This window comes from Centruroides sculpturatus, unplaced genomic scaffold (assembly GCF_000671375.1).
Source record: "Centruroides sculpturatus isolate CEXI.00-Female unplaced genomic scaffold, Cexi_2.0 scaffold11, whole genome shotgun sequence".
Lineage (NCBI taxonomy): Eukaryota > Metazoa > Arthropoda > Arachnida > Scorpiones > Buthidae > Centruroides > Centruroides sculpturatus.
Genome location: NW_019384501.1, coordinates 1453796 through 1479531, shown reverse-complemented (window position 1 = coordinate 1479531; position 25736 = coordinate 1453796). Strand labels below are relative to the sequence as shown.

Below are 25736 nucleotides of genomic sequence, written 5' to 3'. Positions count from 1 at the left end.
TATTCTATGCTAATGCGCGATCGAGAGAGAGAGCTCACAAAATCTTTCCAAAACATACGACCTGTTTAGTTGTCGTCGTCTTCTTCCCTGTAGGTAAGGGACACCTTGTAGATAGAGTTCATATTACTTTCGTACGGGAGATCAATACGTGCACAAAATATAAAAGTATCACTTCTACGTGTAGACTCGGGACTTAGTCTATGGGACTCCGTTATGGGCGTTGGTCATCAGGAGGAAAACTGCGTGGAGTTTGACGCTTCGGATCTGTCGAAGAACTCCCCGAATTTGGACTAATTTCCCCTTATATCTCCTGAATTTCAACCAATCATCGGCCAGTAACTCTTTCGTGAGAACGGACGAAAGGGGGATGAATGAGGGGTAACCATTTCCCATCTGAGCGAGATTACTAACCCGATAAGGGAAAGTCAGAGGATGTTCTCTTCTGTGAAAGGAAGTAGCTTCTGTTATCTGGTTTTTCCCACGTCCAAAACACTAGGTTTTCACAAAAACTAAGTAATATTTTGTGTCGATATTTTACCATTATTAATAAAAATTCATAAATTAGACCCAGGGGCCTTTCGGGTCTCACACAGTCGTGAAAACTACAAATTGGAATTAACGCGTTTTAAATTGCCATTTTAGGAGTACAGTAGAGCATCGATTATCCGACTCCCGATCAATTGTCACATCGGTTAACTGACCGTGTTCTAGTCGGCAAATTCAAATGTCCACTAGTGATATGGCGCTACAATATTTGGCTAGTTTAATATTATTTTTGTTAAATTTTTGGTGTTTTAGTTGGCAAAACTGGCTCGACCATGAAAGGGATGCCAGTATTTAAACGAGGCTTAATTTTCTAATTGTGAGTGGTTGTTTGTTTTGTGAGCAATAAAATAATTTAAAAATAATTTTTTACGATACAATAGCGATGATTATTATTTTTAAAAAACTTTGTTAGGCTTAACATTGATGAAAATTCAACTTGAAGTAAGTTAATAGCACTATACTAATATACTAATTACATGGGATATACTAATATACTATACTAATAATGTATTTTTTCATACTTTTCGGTTATCTGTTTTTTCAGTTATCTGACCAACCTGAGTCCCCAATTGAGTCGGATAATCGATGATCTACTGTATTTACAATACTCCTAACATTAATAACTCCATAAAAGTTATTGATAGGTTGAAAATTATCTTATTTGAAAGTAATTTAATATTAAATATTATTCTTGATTAATAAAAATAAATTTATAAAAAAGTGATTGCAATAAAAGCTATTTAATCTTTTTTTTTTTAATATGAACACATCATCAATTTTAATAAATTCCTAAAGAATATCTCTTGTATTTCTTATGAATTTTAAAGAAAGATAATTCTTGAAAGTTATCTGATTTCTTTAAAAGATTTATACTTTTATCGATGATTTTAGATACCGACTCCACCTCAAATACAAGAAGATTATGTTATTGTCGAAAAATCTGAATGTGTTGCCATAGGAGAAGGGGAAGACAGTGAGGATTTGTATTCTAGATTAGAAACGGATCTTGTAAATCAAATAGAAGTAAGATTTATATTTATTTACATTTATAAACAAATATTACAATAATTTTAATATAAATTATATAATTTATTTTAGATTTGTCAGCGAAATAAAGACCATTTTTTGAAACTTGGAGATGTTTCTTCTGCTTCTAAGTAAGACAAAATTAAATATTATGTGAAATATTTTGAGTAACTTAATATTGTTAAGAAACATCAATAATTTTAGATTTATTTGCTCTTAGTTTGATTACATTTTTAATGATTACACTTAAAATAAATATTCAATGAAATTAATTTCTTTGTATAAAAAGAGATAAATGAAGACCTTGAAAATTTATATTTGTTATAAAACTGACATTTTTTTTAAAATCCACTTCTTGCTTTAGATCAGTGTTTCTCAACCTCTAACAAATCGTCACCCCTTCAATAAAACCGTTACGTATTATCGCCCCTTTCACTACAAAATTCCAATGCCGAGGGACAAGGCTAATGCCAAATTCGTACTGCATTGAATAGACTAGTGACTAGTAATGTTGTTTGTTTAATTATTGTACGATATAACGAATAAAATATCTCATTATTCTTAATATAATGTTTTACTATATCACCCAGAAAAAATGTTTTTCGCCTCCCACAATATAAATTGTTACTAATCGCCCACAGATATCACCCCTGTTGAGAAACACTGCTTTAGATCAAGGGTTTCCAACCTTTTTCAAGTATCAATCCCTTTCAAGAATTTTTTTCCATTACTCCCTTAAATAAATATATACTTTATTATTTTTTTTTATACATTGTTTTGTATTTGTAAAACTTTAAAAATGATAATAAATATTTTCAAGAATTTTTAAACGATTATAATTACTAGATCATTAAACAATGTTAAAATATTATATATGAATATAAAATATGTATTTAATTTGCTCATTGACCCCTTTCAAACTTTCATTGATTCCATAGGGAAACCCTGCTTTAGATGATCATTTATAAATTCTATAGGCATGTAAACTTCATATCTTATAACTATAATTACTGTTTCAAAGTAGTTATACTATATATCATTTGCATTTATTATAATTGACTTCTTTCAAATAATTTTGAATGTATTGAATGCAACATTTCTAATGACTGACTTTAACAGACAAAAGTAAATTATATAAAATTTTAAATTAATTAATTACTGTTATTAAATGAAGCATTTAAAGAAATCTAGTTTAATTTATTTGTATGAAACCCATATTAATTTCACATGAAACTTTAAATATGATTTATTACTTGTGATAAGAATTTCTCAATAAACATGTTTGAACTATACATTAAAAATTTTATTAACTTAATGCATTTCTTCAGATGAAACTTAACTAATTTTGGTAAAATAATTAAAAACACTGATAATTGAAACACATATTTAAACAAATAACATAAACGTTGTTTAGAGAAAGAAAGAAAACAGTCAAACAATTAAAAATGTGCTAAGTTGGAACTAAACCATCATTTAATCAGTCCAAAATGCTCTTTTCATAATGCTACAATAATTATCTAGTCTGTTTATAAGATAAAATTAATAATTTTATTAGTAAAGAATTTTAATCCTGTCAAATGTTATGCTGAGATGATTGATTTACAATTCAATTCTAATTTTAAAATAAATAAATAAGTTAATTAATTAATCCAATGGTTTTCTTGATTTATTTCTTCAATGAAAATCAGTTTGTAAATTAATTCAAAGGAAAACCAAGAAAAGTCTAAAGCAAACATGTAGTTTATGCTTTGTGTTGTTTGTTAATCAGTTAATATATGAATTAAAATCTTATTTAACAAATTTTAATTAATTAATAGTTGCAAATTATTAGTCTTGCTGATTTGTTTATATATACTTTTTCAAGAGAATTTCATTTGATTATTATAACATAATGTTGGTGTAACATATTTTACTGGAAAATTTACTAATGTAAAATTTAAAATATTAAACTTTAAAGTATTTACATATAAAATAATTATAAATTAAAATGATGTTTTGTAGCTTCTAACTTAAAATGTTTAAAAATAGATTTGAAAAATTGGCTCACGGGAGTCGAAAGGACTTGGACGTCGTTAAGCATCTTCGAAAGTTGGGAGAACCTCTGCCACGTTTTCATTATGAAACGCGCCTGTTTTCTATTGTGCAGTAAGTTTTTTGCCTTTTAAAATTTGTTACAAATATATAAATTTTTGAAATGTTTATTAAACAAACATTTAGATATAATTTCTTTCTATTGTTGTTTATTTTAGATGCAATACAGATTTAAGTGATACAGACTTTGAAATTTCTGTGGAGAGAGGAATTAATTTGCCAGGTAAATAGGTTTTTGAATTATTTAGTTGTTAATATTTTAGATTTGAAGCAAATTATCATTTAAACTATACATCTCGAATATAAAATTGTTTTTTTTTATTGTTGGTCAGATGGCTACACAGCAAGACACTGATCTGCTGTGGGAATTGAACTCAAATTTAATCCAGATTTTCATATTTTATAGTGGATTATTGAGGTCTGATGTCATTTCACTTGTACCAATTTATCTTGTGGATATATTGGTATAGACCAAATAGACCAAAATTACATAACAAAATACAGTTACTTTCTTAGTTTACTGCAGATATACCTAAAGAAGTTTTATTTTGGTAAAAACATTTTATATAATTTTCAAGTATATTCACCTATCAGTTACTTGTCTGGTACAATTAGTTAACAACTTTTATTTAAGTTTTGTAATGATACAAAACAAAATTGAATCAAATCATAATATTCCATAGCATATACAACTACATCTAGTTTTTATATTTTATGATTAAAACATTTTTGTTTTAATCATAAAATATAAAAACTAGATTTGTTGATTTGTAATGAAACAAATTTCGTTATATCAAATCTACATCAAGAAGCAATGATCATTAGTCATGAAATGTATATATAATCAAATCTTGGTATTGCAATTAATCAATACAATGATAAAGCCCTCCAAATACCTAGTATTTCCCTTTCTCTACAATGATGATAATGCAGTAAATTAAATTTTAATTTATTGCTTTGTTTTGGAGTCAAAATGTGGTACTCTCTTAATACAGCAATTAAACCAGAAATGTTACTTGCATTTATTGTCTATAATCAGTAGGTATCTGACAAGAACAGGTTGCTGGATTTAGCGTGATTTTGATATTTTAGTGCCTAAATTTTTTGTTTGCTAAAAATTAATAAGTTTAAGTGCTAAAGCTTTATGATTACATTTTACACTAAATGACAAAGGAAACCAATTTAACTTTTTCTAGAGCAGTTTAGTACTATTTTTGGGCTCTCGTCTATAATCATTTGAAATTTCATCTGGCAACTATAGAGAGTTATCTTCTACCATATAGGAGTATAATTTGGTGGGAAGTATGGCAGTGGCTGGTGCTCGTAAACAAAAACAAATTAGCTTAGTGCAAAAGTTGGCTGTCATTAATGACATTGCTGCAGGAATAAAGCAAATAGAAGTTGCCAAAAACATGGGATTTCACAGCCAATAGTGGCAAATATTTTGAAGAGAAGAAATATTTGATTCAAATTTCAACTTGTTGACAAAACAAATGAACATGGCAATCTATAATGACATGGGTGCCACTACTCCACACTAGTTTTCAGAACAGGACTCAAAATGTTCCAATAAATGACCCTTTGTTGTAAAGTGAAGCAAACTTTCTTGCTTCACTTTTCTCGGAATTCACAATTTCAAAGCAAGTAATGGATGGTTAGTGCACTTCAGAGATCACTGTGGAATTGCATTTAAATCAGTGTGAAGGTAGGTTGGCACTATTAAACAATTCTAACTTTTGATGCAAAAGTAATGCAAACCATTTTGAAAATACATGCTTGAGGATGTTTATAATGCAGATGAAATTGATGCATTCATTCAGCTACTTTCCAAAAAGACACTATGCTTCTCCTCTTCGGAAGCCAAAGTAGGGAAGAAATCAGATTGACAAATTAGAATCCTATGCCGCGTGTATCTTTCAGGAATGGCCAAATTCTAACTTGTATTTATTGGAAAAGACACAAAGCCTAGGTGTTTTCATAATGTTGGGTATAGTGTATAATTTTATTTATTTATTAGAATTAGTGTAGTTTTAATTAATTCATTTTGCCTCTCAAGATTTGGATTCCAATTGATTTTGTACTTAACATGTAATTATATGCAATGAAATTAATTATTGTACTAGATGTATTAGTGTTTTTTTATTCTAACATCACCTGATTTTGTAGAAATAACTCTATTTGTAGTCTGGCAATGTTAAATGAGGAAGGGGATACTTTTTTAAAAACTCAATGTACAACATTTGTTTTCTTGACACACTAAATATTGTTATATGGGGACTTCATTATAATTGCTAGTCTTCTACAGTTCTAAGAATATTAATTATCCTTTGCAAACTGAGTTTGACACAATAATATCAGTTATGACATGTGTATATCATACATTGTCATATCAAATTATTACTTAAATTTGTTTATAATAAGCTTTCAAAGATTACTCTAAAACTTAATGGAAACAAATACTTNATCATATCATACATTTTTGAGGGGAATAACATTTTGGTGTGCTGTGTTGAGTCATGGGTGTACCACAAGTAGAAAAAGGTTGTGGAACACTGATCTATGCAACTTTTATTGACTGCTGTAGTTGTGATATAACTACATCATTCAATAATATAATCAAAATATGTCAGTATGTTTGTATATTTTATGTAGTATTTTATGAGTAAATACATTATTACATGAAATATAAATGATTATCTTTTATCCATTGACGATTATTGTAAAATTGTTCAAATGATCATTATTCTAACTCGTCCTTATAATTATCATGTAGAAATCTTTGTTGTTGTGGAAAATTTAGAGTAATTTTTAAGTAATTCTATTAAATAATATGAAAAACATTTGTTTTTCATACTTTTTTACTTTTATAAAATTTTAATAATTTTTAAGATAATTAATGATAAAACTATCGGCTGATGAAAAGTTAGCATGATGTAGGCTTGGCAATGCTGTAATCATGCACTGCTGATTCATTTAGTTAGTTTTAAATGGTATTTCTTGGATTCATAGTAAACAAATATTCACAATTTAAGTGTTTTTTATGACATAGCAAGCATTATTCACAGCTGGTTCACAGCATCACCAAGTCTAACTCTCACAACCAGACTTTTTAATTTGGTTGGCTGGTAAGTATTTTTATAAACAAATTTATATTTTTTCACTTTAAACAAAGTATAATCTACTTCAAAACTTTACAAACCAAATAATTTGAATAATCAAAATATTGTGAAAATCATTGATTCAATAAAATTTATTATTCATTAAATATCTTTGTCATATTTTAGTTTAATTTTAATGAGAATTCTAATTATAAACATTTTTATTGAAATATTTTAGGGTATAGAACCAATGATAGAAGCGACACGAAACGGCTTACCGATCGATGCTACGTCCGTAAGTTTTATTGATTGAAATTATTGTTTATTAATTGATATGAAAATCTTAATAGTAGAGGAATTTTGATATAAAATAATTCAGTTCTTAACAGATTTATACCATGTGTATCAATTAAACACCAATGAGATCAATGAAATGAGACCATAAATTAAATTCTTTCTCATATTTGACAAGCAATACAATTGAAAAAATACAACAATTAAAGATAATTTAAATTACTGTTTGTTCTTTTTAATCCGAGAATGTCACATTTATTGTTATCAATGTTTAAAAAATTCTAATTCATGACTCTTGTCTGTTGGTTGTAAGTCATGATTTAGGCATGGATTACACTTTGAGAATGTACATAACTTGCCTTAATTTGTGCAAATCTTTATTTTATAGATATATGTCAAAATTTAGAAAGGTATGCAATAGTCACCAGTGTAACAATATTTGGTTCATTTTAAGCAGATAAAATTAATTAATAAGAAGTAATTATTTTCATAAAAACTTCAATTATTAAGTTACCCACACACAAAATAAAAACAAGTCATTCATGTATTAAACAACTTGTGTTATTCATTACAGTTTGATTTGCTCAGATTTCTTCAGTTGAAAGTCAGTTTTAGTGTATGTTATAAGAGTTGCATAATAATAATAATTATGAAAGTACATTACTGCAAATTTGTGCAAAATAAGATAGATGTTGATCCATTATAATTGAAAAAATAAACAAACTGCTAATTTAGGGAAAGCAAAACATTAAATAAGAAACATTTTTGGCATCTTAACTTGCAAACGTATTGAAAATGAAATTGTTTTGATCAAGAAATTGCCATTTAAACAATTAATTAAATGTCTTTTAGGATGTTTATTTTCTTAAAGATGACATTTTTGTACAGATAACCAAGAATTGATAATTCAAGCCACACTAGGTTATTTCTTATCATTGAAGTTACGTAGAAACCAAATTTACAAATCAAGAATGTCTTAAATCTACTTGAAGACAATGTAAATTTTAAAATTAAGATAATTGGCTTAAATATGTTCTATAAAAATTAATATATTGACAATTTGTAATGATGTAAAATATTTGTTAGATGAATTAATGGATTTGATTTCATGACATTATTTCTTTTTGTGATTCAGAATTTTTAAACAAAAGAATTAAACATTAATGAGAATTCTCTGAATGACTGAAAAAAATGTTCTGATCCCTAAACAGAACTGTTTGATTCTTAAATTGTAACAGAAACATATTTAAACATAGCTAAAGTAGTAATGAAAGCGAGTAATAGTTCAACTTATAAAATTTGTAGTAAGGATTTTCACTTATTGCAGCACTGTCTTTGTGCCAGTTGTGAGATTAGCCGGGGGTACAACTCCGCTAAGGATCGTTAGTACCACTTAATCGGCACTATTCCGCGAGAATAGTTCTCCGAGTTTCGGATCTCTAGATCCGATCATAAAAGTTTATATAGGAGAGCGTAAATAAAAAATGATCTGAACGGCGAAGTTCCGATTCCTGTCAGGTTCCCGACACCAGTTAATCAATCTTATTATACGCGGATTAACACGCGTATGAGATCGGATTCGGAATCAATTGAAGAGACATTAGGTATATTTAACAAAAGTAAATTTAATGATTCTAAAACAAAATGAATACAAATAATCAATAACAACAATTAAGCGACAAGATAGAGGCTACGACTTATTCTATGCTAATGTGCGATCGAGAGAGAGAGCTCACAAGATCTTTCCAAAACATACGACCTGTTTAGTTGTCGTCTTCTTCCCTGTAGGTAAGGGACACCTTGTAGATAGAGTTCATATTACTTTCGTACGGGAGATCAATACGTGCACAAAATATAAAGGTATCACTTCTACGTGTAGACTCGGGACTTAGTCTATGGGACTCCGTTATGGGCGTTGGTCATCAGGAGGAAAACTGCGTGGAGTTTGATGCTTCGGATCTGTCGAAGAACTCCCCGAATTTGGACTAATTTCCCCTTATATCTCCTGAATTTCAACCAATCATCGGCCAGTAACTCTTTCGTGAGAACGGACGAAAGGGGGATGAATGAGGGGTAACCATTTCCCATCTGAGCGAGATTACTAACCCGATAAGGGAAAGTCAGAGGATGTTCTCTTCTGTGAAAGGAAGTAGCTTCTGTTATCTGGTTTTTCCCACGTCCAAAACACTAGGTTTTCACAAAAACTAAGTAATATTTTGTGTCGATATTTTACCATTATTAATAAAAATTCATAAATTAGACCCAGGGGCCTTTCGGGTCTCACACAGTCGTGAAAACTACAAATTGGAATTAACGCGTTTTAAATTGCCATTTTAGGAGTACAGTAGAGCATCGATTATCCGACTCCCGATCAATTGTCACATCGGTTAACTGACCGTGTTCTAGTCGGCAAATTCAAATGTCCACTAGTGATATGGCGCTACAATATTTGGCTAGTTTAATATTATTTTTGTTAAATTTTTGGTGTTTTAGTTGGCAAAACTGGCTCGACCATGAAAGGGATGCCAGTATTTAAACGAGGCTTAATTTTCTAATTGTGAGTGGTTGTTTGTTTTGTGAGCAATAAAATAATTTAAAAATAATTTTTTACGATACAATAGCGATGATTATTATTTTTAAAAAACTTTGTTAGGCTTAACATTGATGAAAATTCAACTTGAAGTAAGTTAATAGCACTATACTAATATACTAATTACATGGGATATACTAATATACTATACTAATAATGTATTTTTTCATACTTTTCGGTTATCTGTTTTTTCAGTTATCTGACCAACCTGAGTCCCCAATTGAGTCGGATAATCGATGATCTACTGTATTTACAATACTCCTAACATTAATAACTCCATAAAAGTTATTGATAGGTTGAAAATTATCTTCTTTGAAAGTAATTTAATATTAAATATTATTCTTGATTAATAAAAATAAATTTATAAAAATGTGATTGCAATAAAAGCTATTTAATCTTTTTTTTTTTAATATGAACACATCATCAATTTTAATAAATTCCTAAAGAATATCTCTTGTATTTCTTATGAATTTTAAAGAAAGATAATTCTTGAAAGTTATCTGATTTCTTTAAAAGATTTATACTTTTATCGATGATTTTAGATACCGACTCCACCTCAAATACAAGAAGATTATGTTATTGTCGAAAAATCTGAATGTGTTGCCATAGGAGAAGGGGAAGACAGTGAGGATTTGTATTCTAGATTAGAAACGGATCTTGTAAATCAAATAGAAGTAAGATTTATATTTATTTACATTTATAAACAAATATTACAATAATTTTAATATAAATTATATAATTTATTTTAGATTTGTCAGCGAAATAAAGACCATTTTTTGAAACTTGGAGATGTTTCTTCTGCTTCTAAGTAAGACAAAATTAAATATTATGTGAAATATTTTGAGTAACTTAATATTGTTAAGAAACATCAATAATTTTAGATTTATTTGCTCTTAGTTTGATTACATTTTTAATGATTACACTTAAAATAAATATTCAATGAAATTAATTTCTTTGTATAAAAAGAGATAAATGAAGACCTTGAAAATTTATATTTGTTATAAAACTGACATTTTTTTTAAAATCCACTTCTTGCTTTAGATCAGTGTTTCTCAACCTCTAACAAATCGTCACCCCTTCAATAAAACCGTTACGTATTATCGCCCCTTTCACTACAAAATTCCAATGCCGAGGGACAAGGCTAATGCCAAATTCGTACTGCATTGAATAGACTAGTGACTAGTAATGTTGTTTGTTTAATTATTGTACGATATAACGAATAAAATATCTCATTATTCTTAATATAATGTTTTACTATATCACCCAGAAAAAATGTTTTTCGCCTCCCACAATATAAATTGTTACTAATCGCCCACAGATATCACCCCTGTTGAGAAACACTGCTTTAGATCAAGGGTTTCCAACCTTTTTCAAGTATCAATCCCTTTCAAGAATTTTTTTCCATTACTCCCTTAAATAAATATATACTTTATTATTTTTTTTTATACATTGTTTTGTATTTGTAAAACTTTAAAAATGATAATAAATATTTTCAAGAATTTTTAAACGATTATAATTACTAGATCATTAAACAATGTTAAAATATTATATATGAATATAAAATATGTATTTAATTTGCTCATTGACCCCTTTCAAACTTTCATTGATTCCATAGGGAAACCCTGCTTTAGATGATCATTTATAAATTCTATAGGCATGTAAACTTCATATCTTATAACTATAATTACTGTTTCAAAGTAGTTATACTATATATCATTTGCATTTATTATAATTGACTTCTTTCAAATAATTTTGAATGTATTGAATGCAACATTTCTAATGACTGACTTTAACAGACAAAAGTAAATTATATAAAATTTTAAATTAATTAATTACTGTTATTAAATGAAGCATTTAAAGAAATCTAGTTTAATTTATTTGTATGAAACCCATATTAATTTCACATGAAACTTTAAATATGATTTATTACTTGTGATAAGAATTTCTCAATAAACATGTTTGAACTATACATTAAAAATTTTATTAACTTAATGCATTTCTTCAGATGAAACTTAACTAATTTTGGTAAAATAATTAAAAACACTGATAATTGAAACACATATTTAAACAAATAACATAAACGTTGTTTAGAGAAAGAAAGAAAACAGTCAAACAATTAAAAATGTGCTAAGTTGGAACTAAACCATCATTTAATCAGTCCAAAATGCTCTTTTCATAATGCTACAATAATTATCTAGTCTGTTTATAAGATAAAATTAATAATTTTATTAGTAAAGAATTTTAATCCTGTCAAATGTTATGCTGAGATGATTGATTTACAATTCAATTCTAATTTTAAAATAAATAAATAAGTTAATTAATTAATCCAATGGTTTTCTTGATTTATTTCTTCAATGAAAATCAGTTTGTAAATTAATTCAAAGGAAAACCAAGAAAAGTCTAAAGCAAACATGTAGTTTATGCTTTGTGTTGTTTGTTAATCAGTTAATATATGAATTAAAATCTTATTTAACAAATTTTAATTAATTAATAGTTGCAAATTATTAGTCTTGCTGATTTGTTTATATATACTTTTTCAAGAGAATTTCATTTGATTATTATAACATAATGTTGGTGTAACATATTTTACTGGAAAATTTACTAATGTAAAATTTAAAATATTAAACTTTAAAGTATTTACATATAAAATAATTATAAATTAAAATGATGTTTTGTAGCTTCTAACTTAAAATGTTTAAAAATAGATTTGAAAAATTGGCTCACGGGAGTCGAAAGGACTTGGACGTCGTTAAGCATCTTCGAAAGTTGGGAGAACCTCTGCCACGTTTTCATTATGAAACGCGCCTGTTTTCTATTGTGCAGTAAGTTTTTTGCCTTTTAAAATTTGTTACAAATATATAAATTTTTGAAATGTTTATTAAACAAACATTTAGATATAATTTCTTTCTATTGTTGTTTATTTTAGATGCAATACAGATTTAAGTGATACAGACTTTGAAATTTCTGTGGAGAGAGGAATTAATTTGCCAGGTAAATAGGTTTTTGAATTATTTAGTTGTTAATATTTTAGATTTGAAGCAAATTATCATTTAAACTATACATCTCGAATATAAAATTGTTTTTTTTTATTGTTGGTCAGATGGCTACACAGCAAGACACTGATCTGCTGTGGGAATTGAACTCAAATTTAATCCAGATTTTCATATTTTATAGTGGATTATTGAGGTCTGATGTCATTTCACTTGTACCAATTTATCTTGTGGATATATTGGTATAGACCAAATAGACCAAAATTACATAACAAAATACAGTTACTTTCTTAGTTTACTGCAGATATACCTAAAGAAGTTTTATTTTGGTAAAAACATTTTATATAATTTTCAAGTATATTCACCTATCAGTTACTTGTCTGGTACAATTAGTTAACAACTTTTATTTAAGTTTTGTAATGATACAAAACAAAATTGAATCAAATCATAATATTCCATAGCATATACAACTACATCTAGTTTTTATATTTTATGATTAAAACATTTTTGTTTTAATCATAAAATATAAAAACTAGATTTGTTGATTTGTAATGAAACAAATTTCGTTATATCAAATCTACATCAAGAAGCAATGATCATTAGTCATGAAATGTATATATAATCAAATCTTGGTATTGCAATTAATCAATACAATGATAAAGCCCTCCAAATACCTAGTATTTCCCTTTCTCTACAATGATGATAATGCAGTAAATTAAATTTTAATTTATTGCTTTGTTTTGGAGTCAAAATGTGGTACTCTCTTAATACAGCAATTAAACCAGAAATGTTACTTGCATTTATTGTCTATAATCAGTAGGTATCTGACAAGAACAGGTTGCTGGATTTAGCGTGATTTTGATATTTTAGTGCCTAAATTTTTTGTTTGCTAAAAATTAATAAGTTTAAGTGCTAAAGCTTTATGATTACATTTTACACTAAATGACAAAGGAAACCAATTTAACTTTTTCTAGAGCAGTTTAGTACTATTTTTGGGCTCTCGTCTATAATCATTTGAAATTTCATCTGGCAACTATAGAGAGTTATCTTCTACCATATAGGAGTATAATTTGGTGGGAAGTATGGCAGTGGCTGGTGCTCGTAAACAAAAACAAATTAGCTTAGTGCAAAAGTTGGCTGTCATTAATGACATTGCTGCAGGAATAAAGCAAATAGAAGTTGCCAAAAACATGGGATTTCACAGCCAATAGTGGCAAATATTTTGAAGAGAAGAAATATTTGATTCAAATTTCAACTTGTTGACAAAACAAATGAACATGGCAATCTATAATGACATGGGTGCCACTACTCCACACTAGTTTTCAGAACAGGACTCAAAATGTTCCAATAAATGACCCTTTGTTGTAAAGTGAAGCAAACTTTCTTGCTTCACTTTTCTCGGAATTCACAATTTCAAAGCAAGTAATGGATGGTTAGTGCACTTCAGAGATCACTGTGGAATTGCATTTAAATCAGTGTGAAGGTAGGTTGGCACTATTAAACAATTCTAACTTTTGATGCAAAAGTAATGCAAACCATTTTGAAAATACATGCTTGAGGATGTTTATAATGCAGATGAAATTGATGCATTCATTCAGCTACTTTCCAAAAAGACACTATGCTTCTCCTCTTCGGAAGCCAAAGTAGGGAAGAAATCAGATTGACAAATTAGAATCCTATGCCGCGTGTATCTTTCAGGAATGGCCAAATTCTAACTTGTATTTATTGGAAAAGACACAAAGCCTAGGTGTTTTCATAATGTTGGGTATAGTGTATAATTTTATTTATTTATTAGAATTAGTGTAGTTTTAATTAATTCATTTTGCCTCTCAAGATTTGGATTCCAATTGATTTTGTACTTAACATGTAATTATATGCAATGAAATTAATTATTGTACTAGATGTATTAGTGTTTTTTTATTCTAACATNACCAAACATGCCAAAAAAAACATAAAAATACACAAGCATAATACAGGAGATTCTTTCACAGCAAGAGTGAGAAACAACTTCATGCACAACAGATGGCGTTTAAGCAGTGGCACATTTTTTCACTGTGTGTGCAGTTAGAATGTAGAAGCATTGTTCAAACTCCAGATGAATCTCTCTAGAGTTTAGCATTTGAAGTACAAGATACCAATGTATTGCACTTCTAAATAACATTTAATAACTAGCAAATGAGCCGTGTATATCATACATTGTCATATCAAATTATTACTTAAATTTGTTTATAATAAGCTTTCAAAGATTACTCTAAAACTTAATGGAAACAAATACTTTTGGTTAGTTGTGTAATCAACGTTTAATTTAATTTAATTTTATTTTATTCGGTTATTTATGTTCATAAACATGACAATTGCTGCCTACATAACCTTGAAAATATTTGGTTCTTTTGAAAATTTTTAAAAGGTGTACTTTGTTTAATTATGGTTAATTAAATTTTAATCCTCAATAGGATGTGGATAAATAACAATCTCTTAAAGATATTTTGTGATTTAAGGTTTGCATCATAATTTTCTTATTTAAATTTTCTCAGTATTGCTTTTTAATGGGATGTTTTGTGAATATAAACTGCAGAAAAGTTTTATTAAAACTTCTACTGATGTTATCGGTCTTATTGACTCACGCTGTAGAATGCTGATTATCCAAGATAAACTTGTAAATGAATATTGTACACTACTTTTATAAATTACAGTATAAGAAGATTTAAAACAACAACACTTATTACAAAATGATTTGTTTCTGTTACTTTTATTATTTAACTTCAATGTTGAGACAAATCGTTGTATTAAGTTGTAACCGTAATAATACACATTTTTATTCTTTAATATTGTACATGTATTAACTGTATAATAATTGTAAAATATTGTTCTTATATATGATTAAATTCACTAAAGTGTAAAAACAGGCATAAAATTAAAAACACAAGATTTATATGTTATATTACTTTAAAACAATTGCAATCATTTTGGATTGTGTTTTCTGCCTTTTTTGGATAATTAAGGTTCCGCTATATACCTTATTGACCAATATTTGAATTTGTGTGATGTAATTTATTATAATGCATGCATTATGCATATTTTTATGTTGATTTGCTTCGGCTTTTCCTCTTGCATACAAAAAATGATAGCAGGTTGCAGCAAACTCTTTGCAATTTCTATGACTTTGTTTGTTTGCTACGACTTTCCTATGTACACTTCACGACAACATTTATTGTTTTCCTTTATTTATGCATGTCACTGAGTATAAATTATCACTGTTAAGCATATCTTTTCAAACTTTTGTTTAAATTTACCATTCTTGATTTCATATTTCTTTAAGGGTACTTCCTTGGCCATTTATGTAAAAATATTATATTAGTTTCTTAAAGATGAATATTAGAAATAATTGTATTCCAGAGGAAAAGAGGAAGCATGCAAGCGACTGCTCTATTTTATTTTGTATAGGAAAGCCGACCGAACTGGATTCTTTCGTCAAGGTCGAGTTTCCATTCCCGACCGTGAGTATGCAAAAATCTTTAGTTAAAGAAACGGATCGACAGAAAGAATGATAATTAATTCTCCTTCCGCCTACAGGACAATCCTCAAAAGGCTAAGACGCATACTGTGAAAGATACCAATAATCCTGGTGAGCATTAATCATTATTTTTATATTGTAAGATGTTATATTTGCTAGATTCAAAATTTAATTGATATGAAAAATTAATATTTGATTTTTGATCAAACAACTGAATTTATTATGAAATAAATCAGAAAATTCTTTTTTATTGTATCATGAATTTTGAATTCTTAATATACCACTGGATAACCAAACAGTTTATTTGAAAAGTATAAACTTGACAAAGCCATGAGCTGGTAGTGTTTATTAATACCTTTCTGTGTGTTGCAAGAAACATTTAAATCTTAAATGCTTATTTACTATGAACTTGTGGGATAATATTTGAAACTCTAAGTAAAAATACTCACCTTCATTAAAGGAACTGTGTTGCCAAATCTACTACTCACAAATAAGTTTGTGATTTGATCATTTATTTAATTAATTTATATCTTTTATAGGCAAATTTCTAGAAAGTAATTATCAAATTCTTTGGACTAACTACACAAGCAATATTTATTTATTTACATTATACATAAGTAAAATTGTATAGTTGTTACAACATTTGATTAACAAATAACATACTACCCTATAGAAATCACAATACATAGATTTAATTACAGTTTTCTTCTGTATTGATCTGTCTCAGGTTTTTAAATCAGTATAGCATTAATTTAGTTTATAAAAATAAAAATCTAAACTTGTTTAATGGAAATTCTAATCAACTAAATTCATCTGAGTGCTATCCAAGTGTAACTGTAAGTTGGGAGCTATCTGTATTAATGTAGTTCTGATATGGGACTAAAAATCTGCATGTGCAAATTGGTCATAAGTCGAACACAGCAGTAGTGGAACTTTCCGATGCCACATAACCTTAAGTATTGTAATACAGTGGTGCTTTGAATGGCCTCCCAGAATGAATTAAATCTGAAGTACAAAGTCCAAATCAATTTTCCCATTACAAATGATGAAAGTGAATTAATCTGTTCCGAAACCATAAACAATACCCATTTTGATGAACTTAAACATCAAATACACAGTTAAATGCCCTAAATAATACATTAAAACATGACCCAAAAAAAAAAAAAAAGACATAAATACTCTATAATAAAATGAAAATTGCATTTACTGATCTTGCACCATCAATTTTGGCATCATAAACATGGCTGCCGATTGTACATGGGTGTATTGCTTTTGTGCTTTGCTGTAAGTTTCTTTTTCAACTCGATTGGTGATAGTATATTCTTCCACTTAAGCTTTGTTGTTTATACTTATTATTAACCTTGGCATCCAAGAAAACACTTATACATATATAACCAAACATGCCAAAAAAAACATAAAAATACACAAGCATAATACAGGAGATTCTTTCACAGCAAGAGTGAGAAACAACTTCATGCACAACAGATGGCGTTTAAGCAGTGGCACATTTTTTCACTGTGTGTGCAGTTAGAATGTAGAAGCATTGTTCAAACTCCAGATGAATCTCTCTAGAGTTTAGCATTTGAAGTACAAGATACCAATGTATTGCACTTCTAAATAACATTTAATAACTAGCAAATGAGCCTGACGTTGCTCGGGTAAACGATTTGGTAAATATTGTGCATTTGGAAATTAAGTTATTACTATCAAAAACAAAAAATCAGACATTTAAGATGATTGGCTTCTATTGTACTATTTTAGATGACCCATCTTCAGGTTAAGCCTTATTCCTTTCCTTCTCCCCCTGCGGGGAAATTTCCAAAAATCCCTTCTTAATGTGCATTTTCATGATGTACCCTAACTGTGTACCAAATTTCACCTCTAGGTTCAGTGTTTTGCTCTGGGCAATGAAGAATCAGTCAGTCAGGACATGTAATTTTAAATATATAGATTTGAGGATACAATAGAGACCAGTTGCATATTAAGATAATTTATTGATCATCATTGCCTTAAAATTGAGGCTGAACCCAACTTGTAAAGGTTTAAATACTGCATTTAACGGCTTTATTTTGCCAGTTTCTACTTATGGAAACCAGGTACATTTTTTGCCATGAGAGTTATCAAATCAGGAATTTCATTACTATGACAATGTAACGGGGGACCTACGTGCACTCTAATGAGACTAGACTACGAAGAAATATGCCCAACTAGAATGTTGCAAAACGTGTCGATCGAGAATCTTATGAGTGTCACCCAAAAAAGTTAGTGTCCCAAAATTGGTTTATCACTTCCCATCTTGACAAAAATCACACGAAAGATTCAATATGTGGATGCCACTTAGTGATAAACTTTGAAAATTTCTTGACAAGATATGCATTGCAAAATTTAAATTTTGCAATGAATATCTTTGTGGAACTGTCTGCATTAGTATATAATTAAGTATAAATTTTTAATGACTGTCTAACATAATTTGTATAAATTTCTAGAATATAAAGAAACATTCAAATTTAAAATCGATAGGAAATCGAGGTCTTTGGCAAGAATTTTTAAAAGACAACCTGTCAAAATAGAAGTGTGGTCAAGAGGGTGAGTCTCTAACATTTTAAAATTCATTAAAAATTAATTATAAGCTTAGTTACATTAATGTTCTTAAAGCAATTTAAAAAAACATTAATTTAATAGACAAATAGGTACACATTGTCATTATATGGAAGTATATTGGTGACAATGTTTTTTCTTCTAAAGTATATCATCTCCATTACCAACTGGTAAATGTGTCCAAAGTAGGTTTAAGACTTTTTGAAAGTTATTTTCTAACTTTAGAAAAGAGTATTAAACCAGATTTTATGACGGAGTCAAAAAGTATTTCTATTGCCATATTATTGGAAGTGCCACAAAAAAGTATCTGAAACCACAAGATCTTAAGACGTGTCATTTACACGTAAGCTAAATGTTTTCATTCCTAAAAATCAAATCAGTCCAAAATTTGTATGTCAAATACCTAACATAGTTCATAACCCATCAAATATGATATAAATTAAATTTTTATTCATTTTAGTCCAAATTTTGTAAATATAAAAATGTTAGCAACTGGAATTAATTTTAATTTAAAGCCTTTTTAATAACTTACACAAAAAACCTTGTTGAAATTTCTACCTAAATTATTACATTACTACTCATTAATTAAATTTTTGTTTTTTTAAACAAAATCTAAACTAACCAAAAACAAAAATTCGTGATATTTACTAAGAAGCCATTTAATAAAGTGTTTGCTTGCAGTTGGTTCTGCAAATGTCAATCTGGTTGTAAAAATGTGCAGCAATGGGAACAGATTGTTTGACAAATATTTGAGAGCCCCTTTTTGGTAATGTGGCAATCTTGTCAAATTGTTTCACATATCTTGCCCGGGCTCCTAAAGTTACAAAAAAAAAGTTTGTAAATACAGTAGAGAATCGATTATTCGACCCCCGGTTAAACCGACCGTTCTAGTTGGCAAATTTCAAATGTCAGTTAGTAATGTGGCGCTACAATATTTGGCAATGTCTTGGCTACTTTAATATTATTTTTGTTAAATTTTTGCGTGTTTTAGCTGGCATCAATGGCTCGACCATTGAAGGGAAGCCAGTATTTAAACAAGACTTAATTTTCTAAATATGAATGGTTTTTTGTTTTGTGAGCAATAAAATAGTTTAAAAATAATTTTTAATGATACAATAGCGACGATTATCATTTAAAAAAAAAATTTGTTAGGCTTAACATCGATGAAAATTCAAGGTGAAGTTGGTTAATAGCGATATAGTAATAATGTATTTTTTCCATTCTTTTCGGTTATCCGACCAACTTGAGTCCCCAATTGAGTCGGATAATCGATGCTCTACTGTATTCCAATATTCCATCACCTTTCCTGGATATTAATTAATGAAACAGATTTAATTTTATAAATAGTAAATTCATTAAAATAGATCTTGTATTATATTTTCATAAAATTAAAATCAATCTGTCTATAATAAATTTTATCATTGCAGGGGATTTTTCAGGAGTGATGTACTCTTGGGAACATTAAGTATAAAACTGGCTGACCTAGAAAAAAAATGTACCATTCATGATAGTTTTGAGGTAAGAAATGACTTGTATATGAGCTTGTTTTGCAAAATATACTTTAAACCAAATGGAAGCAACATATATACAGATATTTAAAATTTTAAATAATTTATTTTATCTACTGTATTGGATCTGTCCATTTTTCTGTTGCTTTTTATAATAAGTTGATCTTTCTCCTCTGCCCCTATTTCAATCAAATTGATGATGATAATAATGAACTTTAATAAACCATTATTATTATTGTGAATGATTTTTTTTATATTCATGTATTTTCAAGTTAACATCTTGCCAAAAAAACTTGCAACGACAATCTGATAAATACTTTTATGGTGAAAATCATATTGAAATGCTACTTTTCACTAATCACAGTTAGGCATTTTTGAGTAAGTTGGCCTGTTACAAAAGTTTAGTTTGATAATTTTAAAATTGAATTGCTTATGTAACTAATACTTTCCAAAAAGTAGCCAATAATCAGCATTGTCTGATGATAATTTGGCTTTTTACTACTATGCTAATCAGAATTTGTTTGGACATTTGATGTGCTAAACAGCCTGAGCAAAGGTGTGTCCCGTACATATCACTACATTTCCGGAGATCACTGTGGACTGGAGAAAAATGCCTTGTTTCGTTATGGCACCTTCTTTGCGTTTAATCAGATGCTTTCACTGGTATAAAATGTCTGGTGATCTCTTAATCTGACATCTATTAGAGATCCAATTTTCTACTGGATCAATGGATATGTATGGTGCAACACCCTCTAGGATTATCTCATACTGTTTAACTAAACAGTTAGAAAAATTGTGCGCAAATTAAGTACAGTCGACCCCTCCATAACACTGTTGATAATTCAATGTTGTATGAGTCACTTAGATTTTACAAATATGTGAGCCATTCAGAGCCTGGCACACGTATTTGTAAAATCTAAGTGACTCGTACAACATTGAATTCATATAAAACAGAATTATCAACAGTGTTATAGGGGGTTAACTGTACTGTATGTAGTGTAATTAATCGATCACTTGGCATTTTTCATCTCTATTTTTTATTCAGTTGATACACATTTCGGGCTCAATAATGTCCTCTTCAGTCAACTAAAAAAGGTATAAAAATACACACAAATCACAAAAAAGGCAATATACATATATAAACTGTATAGATATTGTACAAAGCATACCTCGAGATCACAATCACTTGAAACAATCTAATTGTTTCAAGTGATTGCAATCTCGAGGTACAAAAAATGTGTAACAACTGAAAAAAATGCCAAGTGATTGATTAATTAATTACACTACATAGTGCTTGAATAATGAAAAATAATAATGACACAGTTTCAGATTAACTACTATTGAGATTATCTGATGCTGCCATTACTCTGCTTTCATTTTCAGAATATTGCCTTTAGTGATGAGAAAACATTCAAATAATGACCAATCTACTTTGGCTATTATTACTACATAGCCTGATAATCTCTTGATAAATTACAGAATTTTTATGTCTTTAACTGTTCTCCATCTCTAGCCAATTTATTATTAAAAATAAATTAGTTTAGAATACTCTGGAAGAAGAGAATTGGCCCAGAGTGAGACTTACCTGCAACTCCCAGTTGCGCTACTGGGCCCCATCCAATTGTAGCTTCCAGAGCTATTAATTAATTAGATATAACCATACTGGTTATGATTTAGCACCCACAATATTTCCTGGCACTTTGCCAACTTACATACACCATGCCAGGGTAAAGTGTATTCAATATATAACAGTAACGACCAAAAAGATACATTAGATTTTTCCATATCATCTGCCCAGTTTTTATCAGGCTAAATTAAACATGAGGGTATTGATTACTTATATTTAATTTGTTCTGATAAAAACTTGACAGATTATACGGAAAAATCTAATGTATTTTTGGTTGTTATTTATTTACATACACCATGCCGAGGTAAAGTGTTGGTTGATCAACTGTTGTGGAGAGCCCCAGTTGCTAAAGTCATAATTGATATGGTTATACCTAACTTAATAGTTCCAGAAGTGAAGATCAGATGGGGTCCGAACAGCATTACTGGCATTGCGACTGCATGGCAAATGGAAGTTGCCAGTTTGTGTCCAGCTCCAGGCTAATACCAAATTAATAGAAATAAATTATCATGAGATGGTAGGTGATTGTTTCTAATTATTACATAACCACAATTTGACTGATTGTTTGGGGGAAATTTATTTTGATGATTCCGAGAGGCCATGTCAATGAAAAAAAATCCATGGAGACATTCACAGTTTTCTTGAGGATTCGGTTAAGATTCTAGGTACTTTTACATCAGAAGGAAAATAGAGTTTGATCTTGCAGAAACAAATGCTAAACACCAATAACTATCGTCATTAAAAAGACAAGCTAAATGATGCACCTACATATTGTGACACAGTTAACCCAAATTCTGGTGGCAGTTAAAGCTTATTTGAGATTTTTTCCAGTGTTTGTTGTTTAATTTAATATTATTTGAAATCTGTGCTATCTAACTTTGGAACAACACGGTAGCAATGTAAATATAATGTTCTATCTATTTCCAAGGCCTGGGGTCATGAAAATTTTACTTGGCCCAGTGTATGGGCAAATTAAATTCTTATATTTCATATTTTTTTAGAATATTAATGAGGAAAATTTGCCATTTCTAATGTTTTTCTTGCACAATGAACATGAATAAGTACTAGTACAATACATAAAAGAAAACAATTGTTATTAATATAATTTTGTTTCCATTGTTTAAAAAATTAAAGAGAAAATATCTTTTAAATGACCATCAGATTATGCTATTTTGTCCATAAAAAAATACAATGGGCCAGGGTGGTAATTTGTCTTTGTATTGTGGCACTTAAGTTTAAATTTTCTTCTTTAATACGTTCTTAAAGAAGAAAATTTAAACTTATGTATAATTGGATGATTAGAAGAGAACTTTATAATACAGAAAATGAGAGCTCAAGTCATCTGGGGGCCATGGGTGCAGAATGAATTGGACAGAGGTATGTATAGAGTAACAGAAGTTGGAATTTGAATCCTGTTATATTTATTAATGTGAATACAAAGAAGTTATTAGTTAATAATTCATTCAGTAGTTATTGAAGATCTAACTTAATAATTATTTGGTTTGGTTTAAGTGTGCCTCGCTTAAAAGAACATTAAAGCAACAGTTTTCTAATTTTAAAATTGTTTGTGCAGATAATGGACGGCCGCAAATCTACCGGAGGAAAATTGGAAGTGAAAATGGGCATTCGTGATCCCCTGCTCGTGAAACAGGTGGAAGAAGTCAGAGAGAGGTGGTTAGTAATCGGCAGCTAATTCTTTGATTTCTTTTAATTAATAGATGAGCATTTTATCTTAGCGTCATTTCGGAAAATTGTACTTTTAAAGTGTCCTTAATCAAAAATGTAACTGCTGGAAACGTGATTATTGCATATAAATCTGCCTTAAATCTGTAAATTATGTAAATTTATTGTTTAATAATAAATTGATTTGTTAACTATTAAATGTAGATAAATATATAACATTACTGTCTTTGTTAAAAGTGAGTAAATGATTATATGGAACATATTAATATATTTACCTGTAATTCTGGATGACCGGTGTTTGAATCTGATTGGATCCTGGATACGTCATGCCCCATAAATGGACCTGTAAAAAAACTATCTATAGGTCAAAAAGAATTTAAAAGGAAATTTGTGGTGTTATTTCTGCTGGCTAGTTTTTTTGGGCCTTGTGGTCATCAGAAACTAATGCCACATAATACATTTTACATCATTTCCAGTATTATAGCATGTAAAAATCTGCTAACTAATTTGAATAGATTTTTACATGCTATAATACCAGAAATGATACTAATGTCACATAACATGTTTTACTTCAGAGATCCTCAGTTGTGACTAAGCACACAGCTTGCCGTAAGAACATACTTGACAATCTTGCCAATTAACATTTGCATTTGATTTTTTATGAGTATTCTTTTGTTCTCTGCTCTGACAAAAATTAATGCAGAAAGTGATTTTAGATTCTTATTGCTTTTTGTGCAAGAGTTGAATTTATCTCATAATTACCAAATTCTTATAAATAATACATAGGGTGTGATGCTATTTCTTTGTCTTTTGGAATTAAGAAAGCCTTTTAGTCAGATGGCCAGCTGATGAGGGGTGGGGCCTGATTTACCTCCAAAATTCTGGTTATTTTTCTGCATTCCTTCAAACATTTTAAAAGTATGCCAAACAATTATATATTTGAAATTTTTATATGTTCAAAAAGTAAATGATGTAAATACAACCACAACCTGCATTATCAGTAACACCAGCCAAATGGCCGAGGGAATTACAGAGAGTGACCCGCTGGTTTGGAATCTTGAAAATTTTTCACGGGTCCAAATCTGGACAAAAAGGATTCCACTCCTCGTCACCCTGCCTACACCACCACCATAATAGAGAAAATAGAGCTATTTGCAGCTCAAGGACCATCTAATGCTATAATAGTTGTGTAATAAATATTTCTGCCAATTCAAGCATTGTAATTGCTTCCTGGCATAAGTTTGGCCGGAGCATATGGAGAGTCAGCTGTAAACATTCAGAATTCTTTTAATAATGAAATTTTTCTTGTTTTTAACTCAGATATTGTTTTTGTCTTTTTTAAAGGACTGCTTATAAATAACGTTCAAAACTGAGTTTAATGACATTTACAAATAAATACTATTTTAGACTTTAGACTGTTTGTTTTTTGCTTACAATTTGTATTCATTTTAAAATATTTTTGGGTGTTTTCGTTAAGGGCAAGAAAACGTAATCAAAGAATTTATAGTTAAGCCTGTATATACATTTATAATAAGGGATGCCTTCGGGATTCCCGAGAACTCCGAATCGGGAAGGGGGCGACGAGAATTATATGCATTTAATTATGGAAAGGTAGGGAAATGTTTAAATCTATCTTATCTTAACATATGGTTTAAGTGTTACAAAACAAAAGATTTATGATTTTGGGTGGCTTTGGAGTTTGTTAAGGTTAAGCCAATATTTTTATTTATTTATTAATATTAGGTAAATTATTGTAGTTTGTAGTGAGAAAATAACTATGATATATGTTATTCACAATTTATAGAGAAGGGGATTAAAAGTCAGTAGATTTAGTTCTTGTATTTCAAATATAGGCTGTTAAGAAGAAATTTACAGACATAATAACTTAGAGGATGATGAGTTAGAAGTTGACAAATAAAATAGCTAAATGTAGGATGGCAAGAGTTCAGACAGTGATAGTGATGATATGGAGGCTAAAAGAAAGACGTGTTAGTGATATTCTAAACCTATATAAACAAAGGACAGGTGTAGTGTGTAGTAGGCCATTAATAAATCTTCATTCATATTCTACTTTTGATAGTGCAGAATATTATATAAATTACCAAACTATGTAGAGCCAATGTGAGTGTCATAAGAAATATAATTTCTTGTGTCAAAAATACAAAACTATT

General features: G+C 29.0%; 1 protein-coding gene across 1 annotated transcript in view; it reads left to right on the top strand.

Annotated features, from left to right (window-relative positions):
* The window catches only part of LOC111622102 (coiled-coil and C2 domain-containing protein 1-like), a 50798-nt gene extending 26813 nt beyond the window's left edge, over positions 1-23985 (top strand). The window contains exons 13-27 of the mRNA XM_023364419.1: positions 1438-1569; positions 1645-1703; positions 3601-3717; positions 3822-3886; positions 5461-5528; positions 7000-7056; positions 10188-10319; positions 10395-10453; positions 12351-12467; positions 12572-12636; positions 16032-16132; positions 16209-16260; positions 18636-18735; positions 20175-20265; positions 23456-23985. Of these exons, the coding sequence (XP_023220187.1) occupies positions 1438-1569; positions 1645-1703; positions 3601-3717; positions 3822-3886; positions 5461-5528; positions 7000-7056; positions 10188-10319; positions 10395-10453; positions 12351-12467; positions 12572-12636; positions 16032-16132; positions 16209-16260; positions 18636-18735; positions 20175-20265; positions 23456-23575 (1335 nt within the window). The 3' untranslated portion in view covers positions 23576-23985. The remainder of the gene's footprint in view (positions 1-1437; positions 1570-1644; positions 1704-3600; positions 3718-3821; positions 3887-5460; positions 5529-6999; positions 7057-10187; positions 10320-10394; positions 10454-12350; positions 12468-12571; positions 12637-16031; positions 16133-16208; positions 16261-18635; positions 18736-20174; positions 20266-23455) is intronic.
* Positions 23986-25736: the final 1751 nt, after the last annotated feature.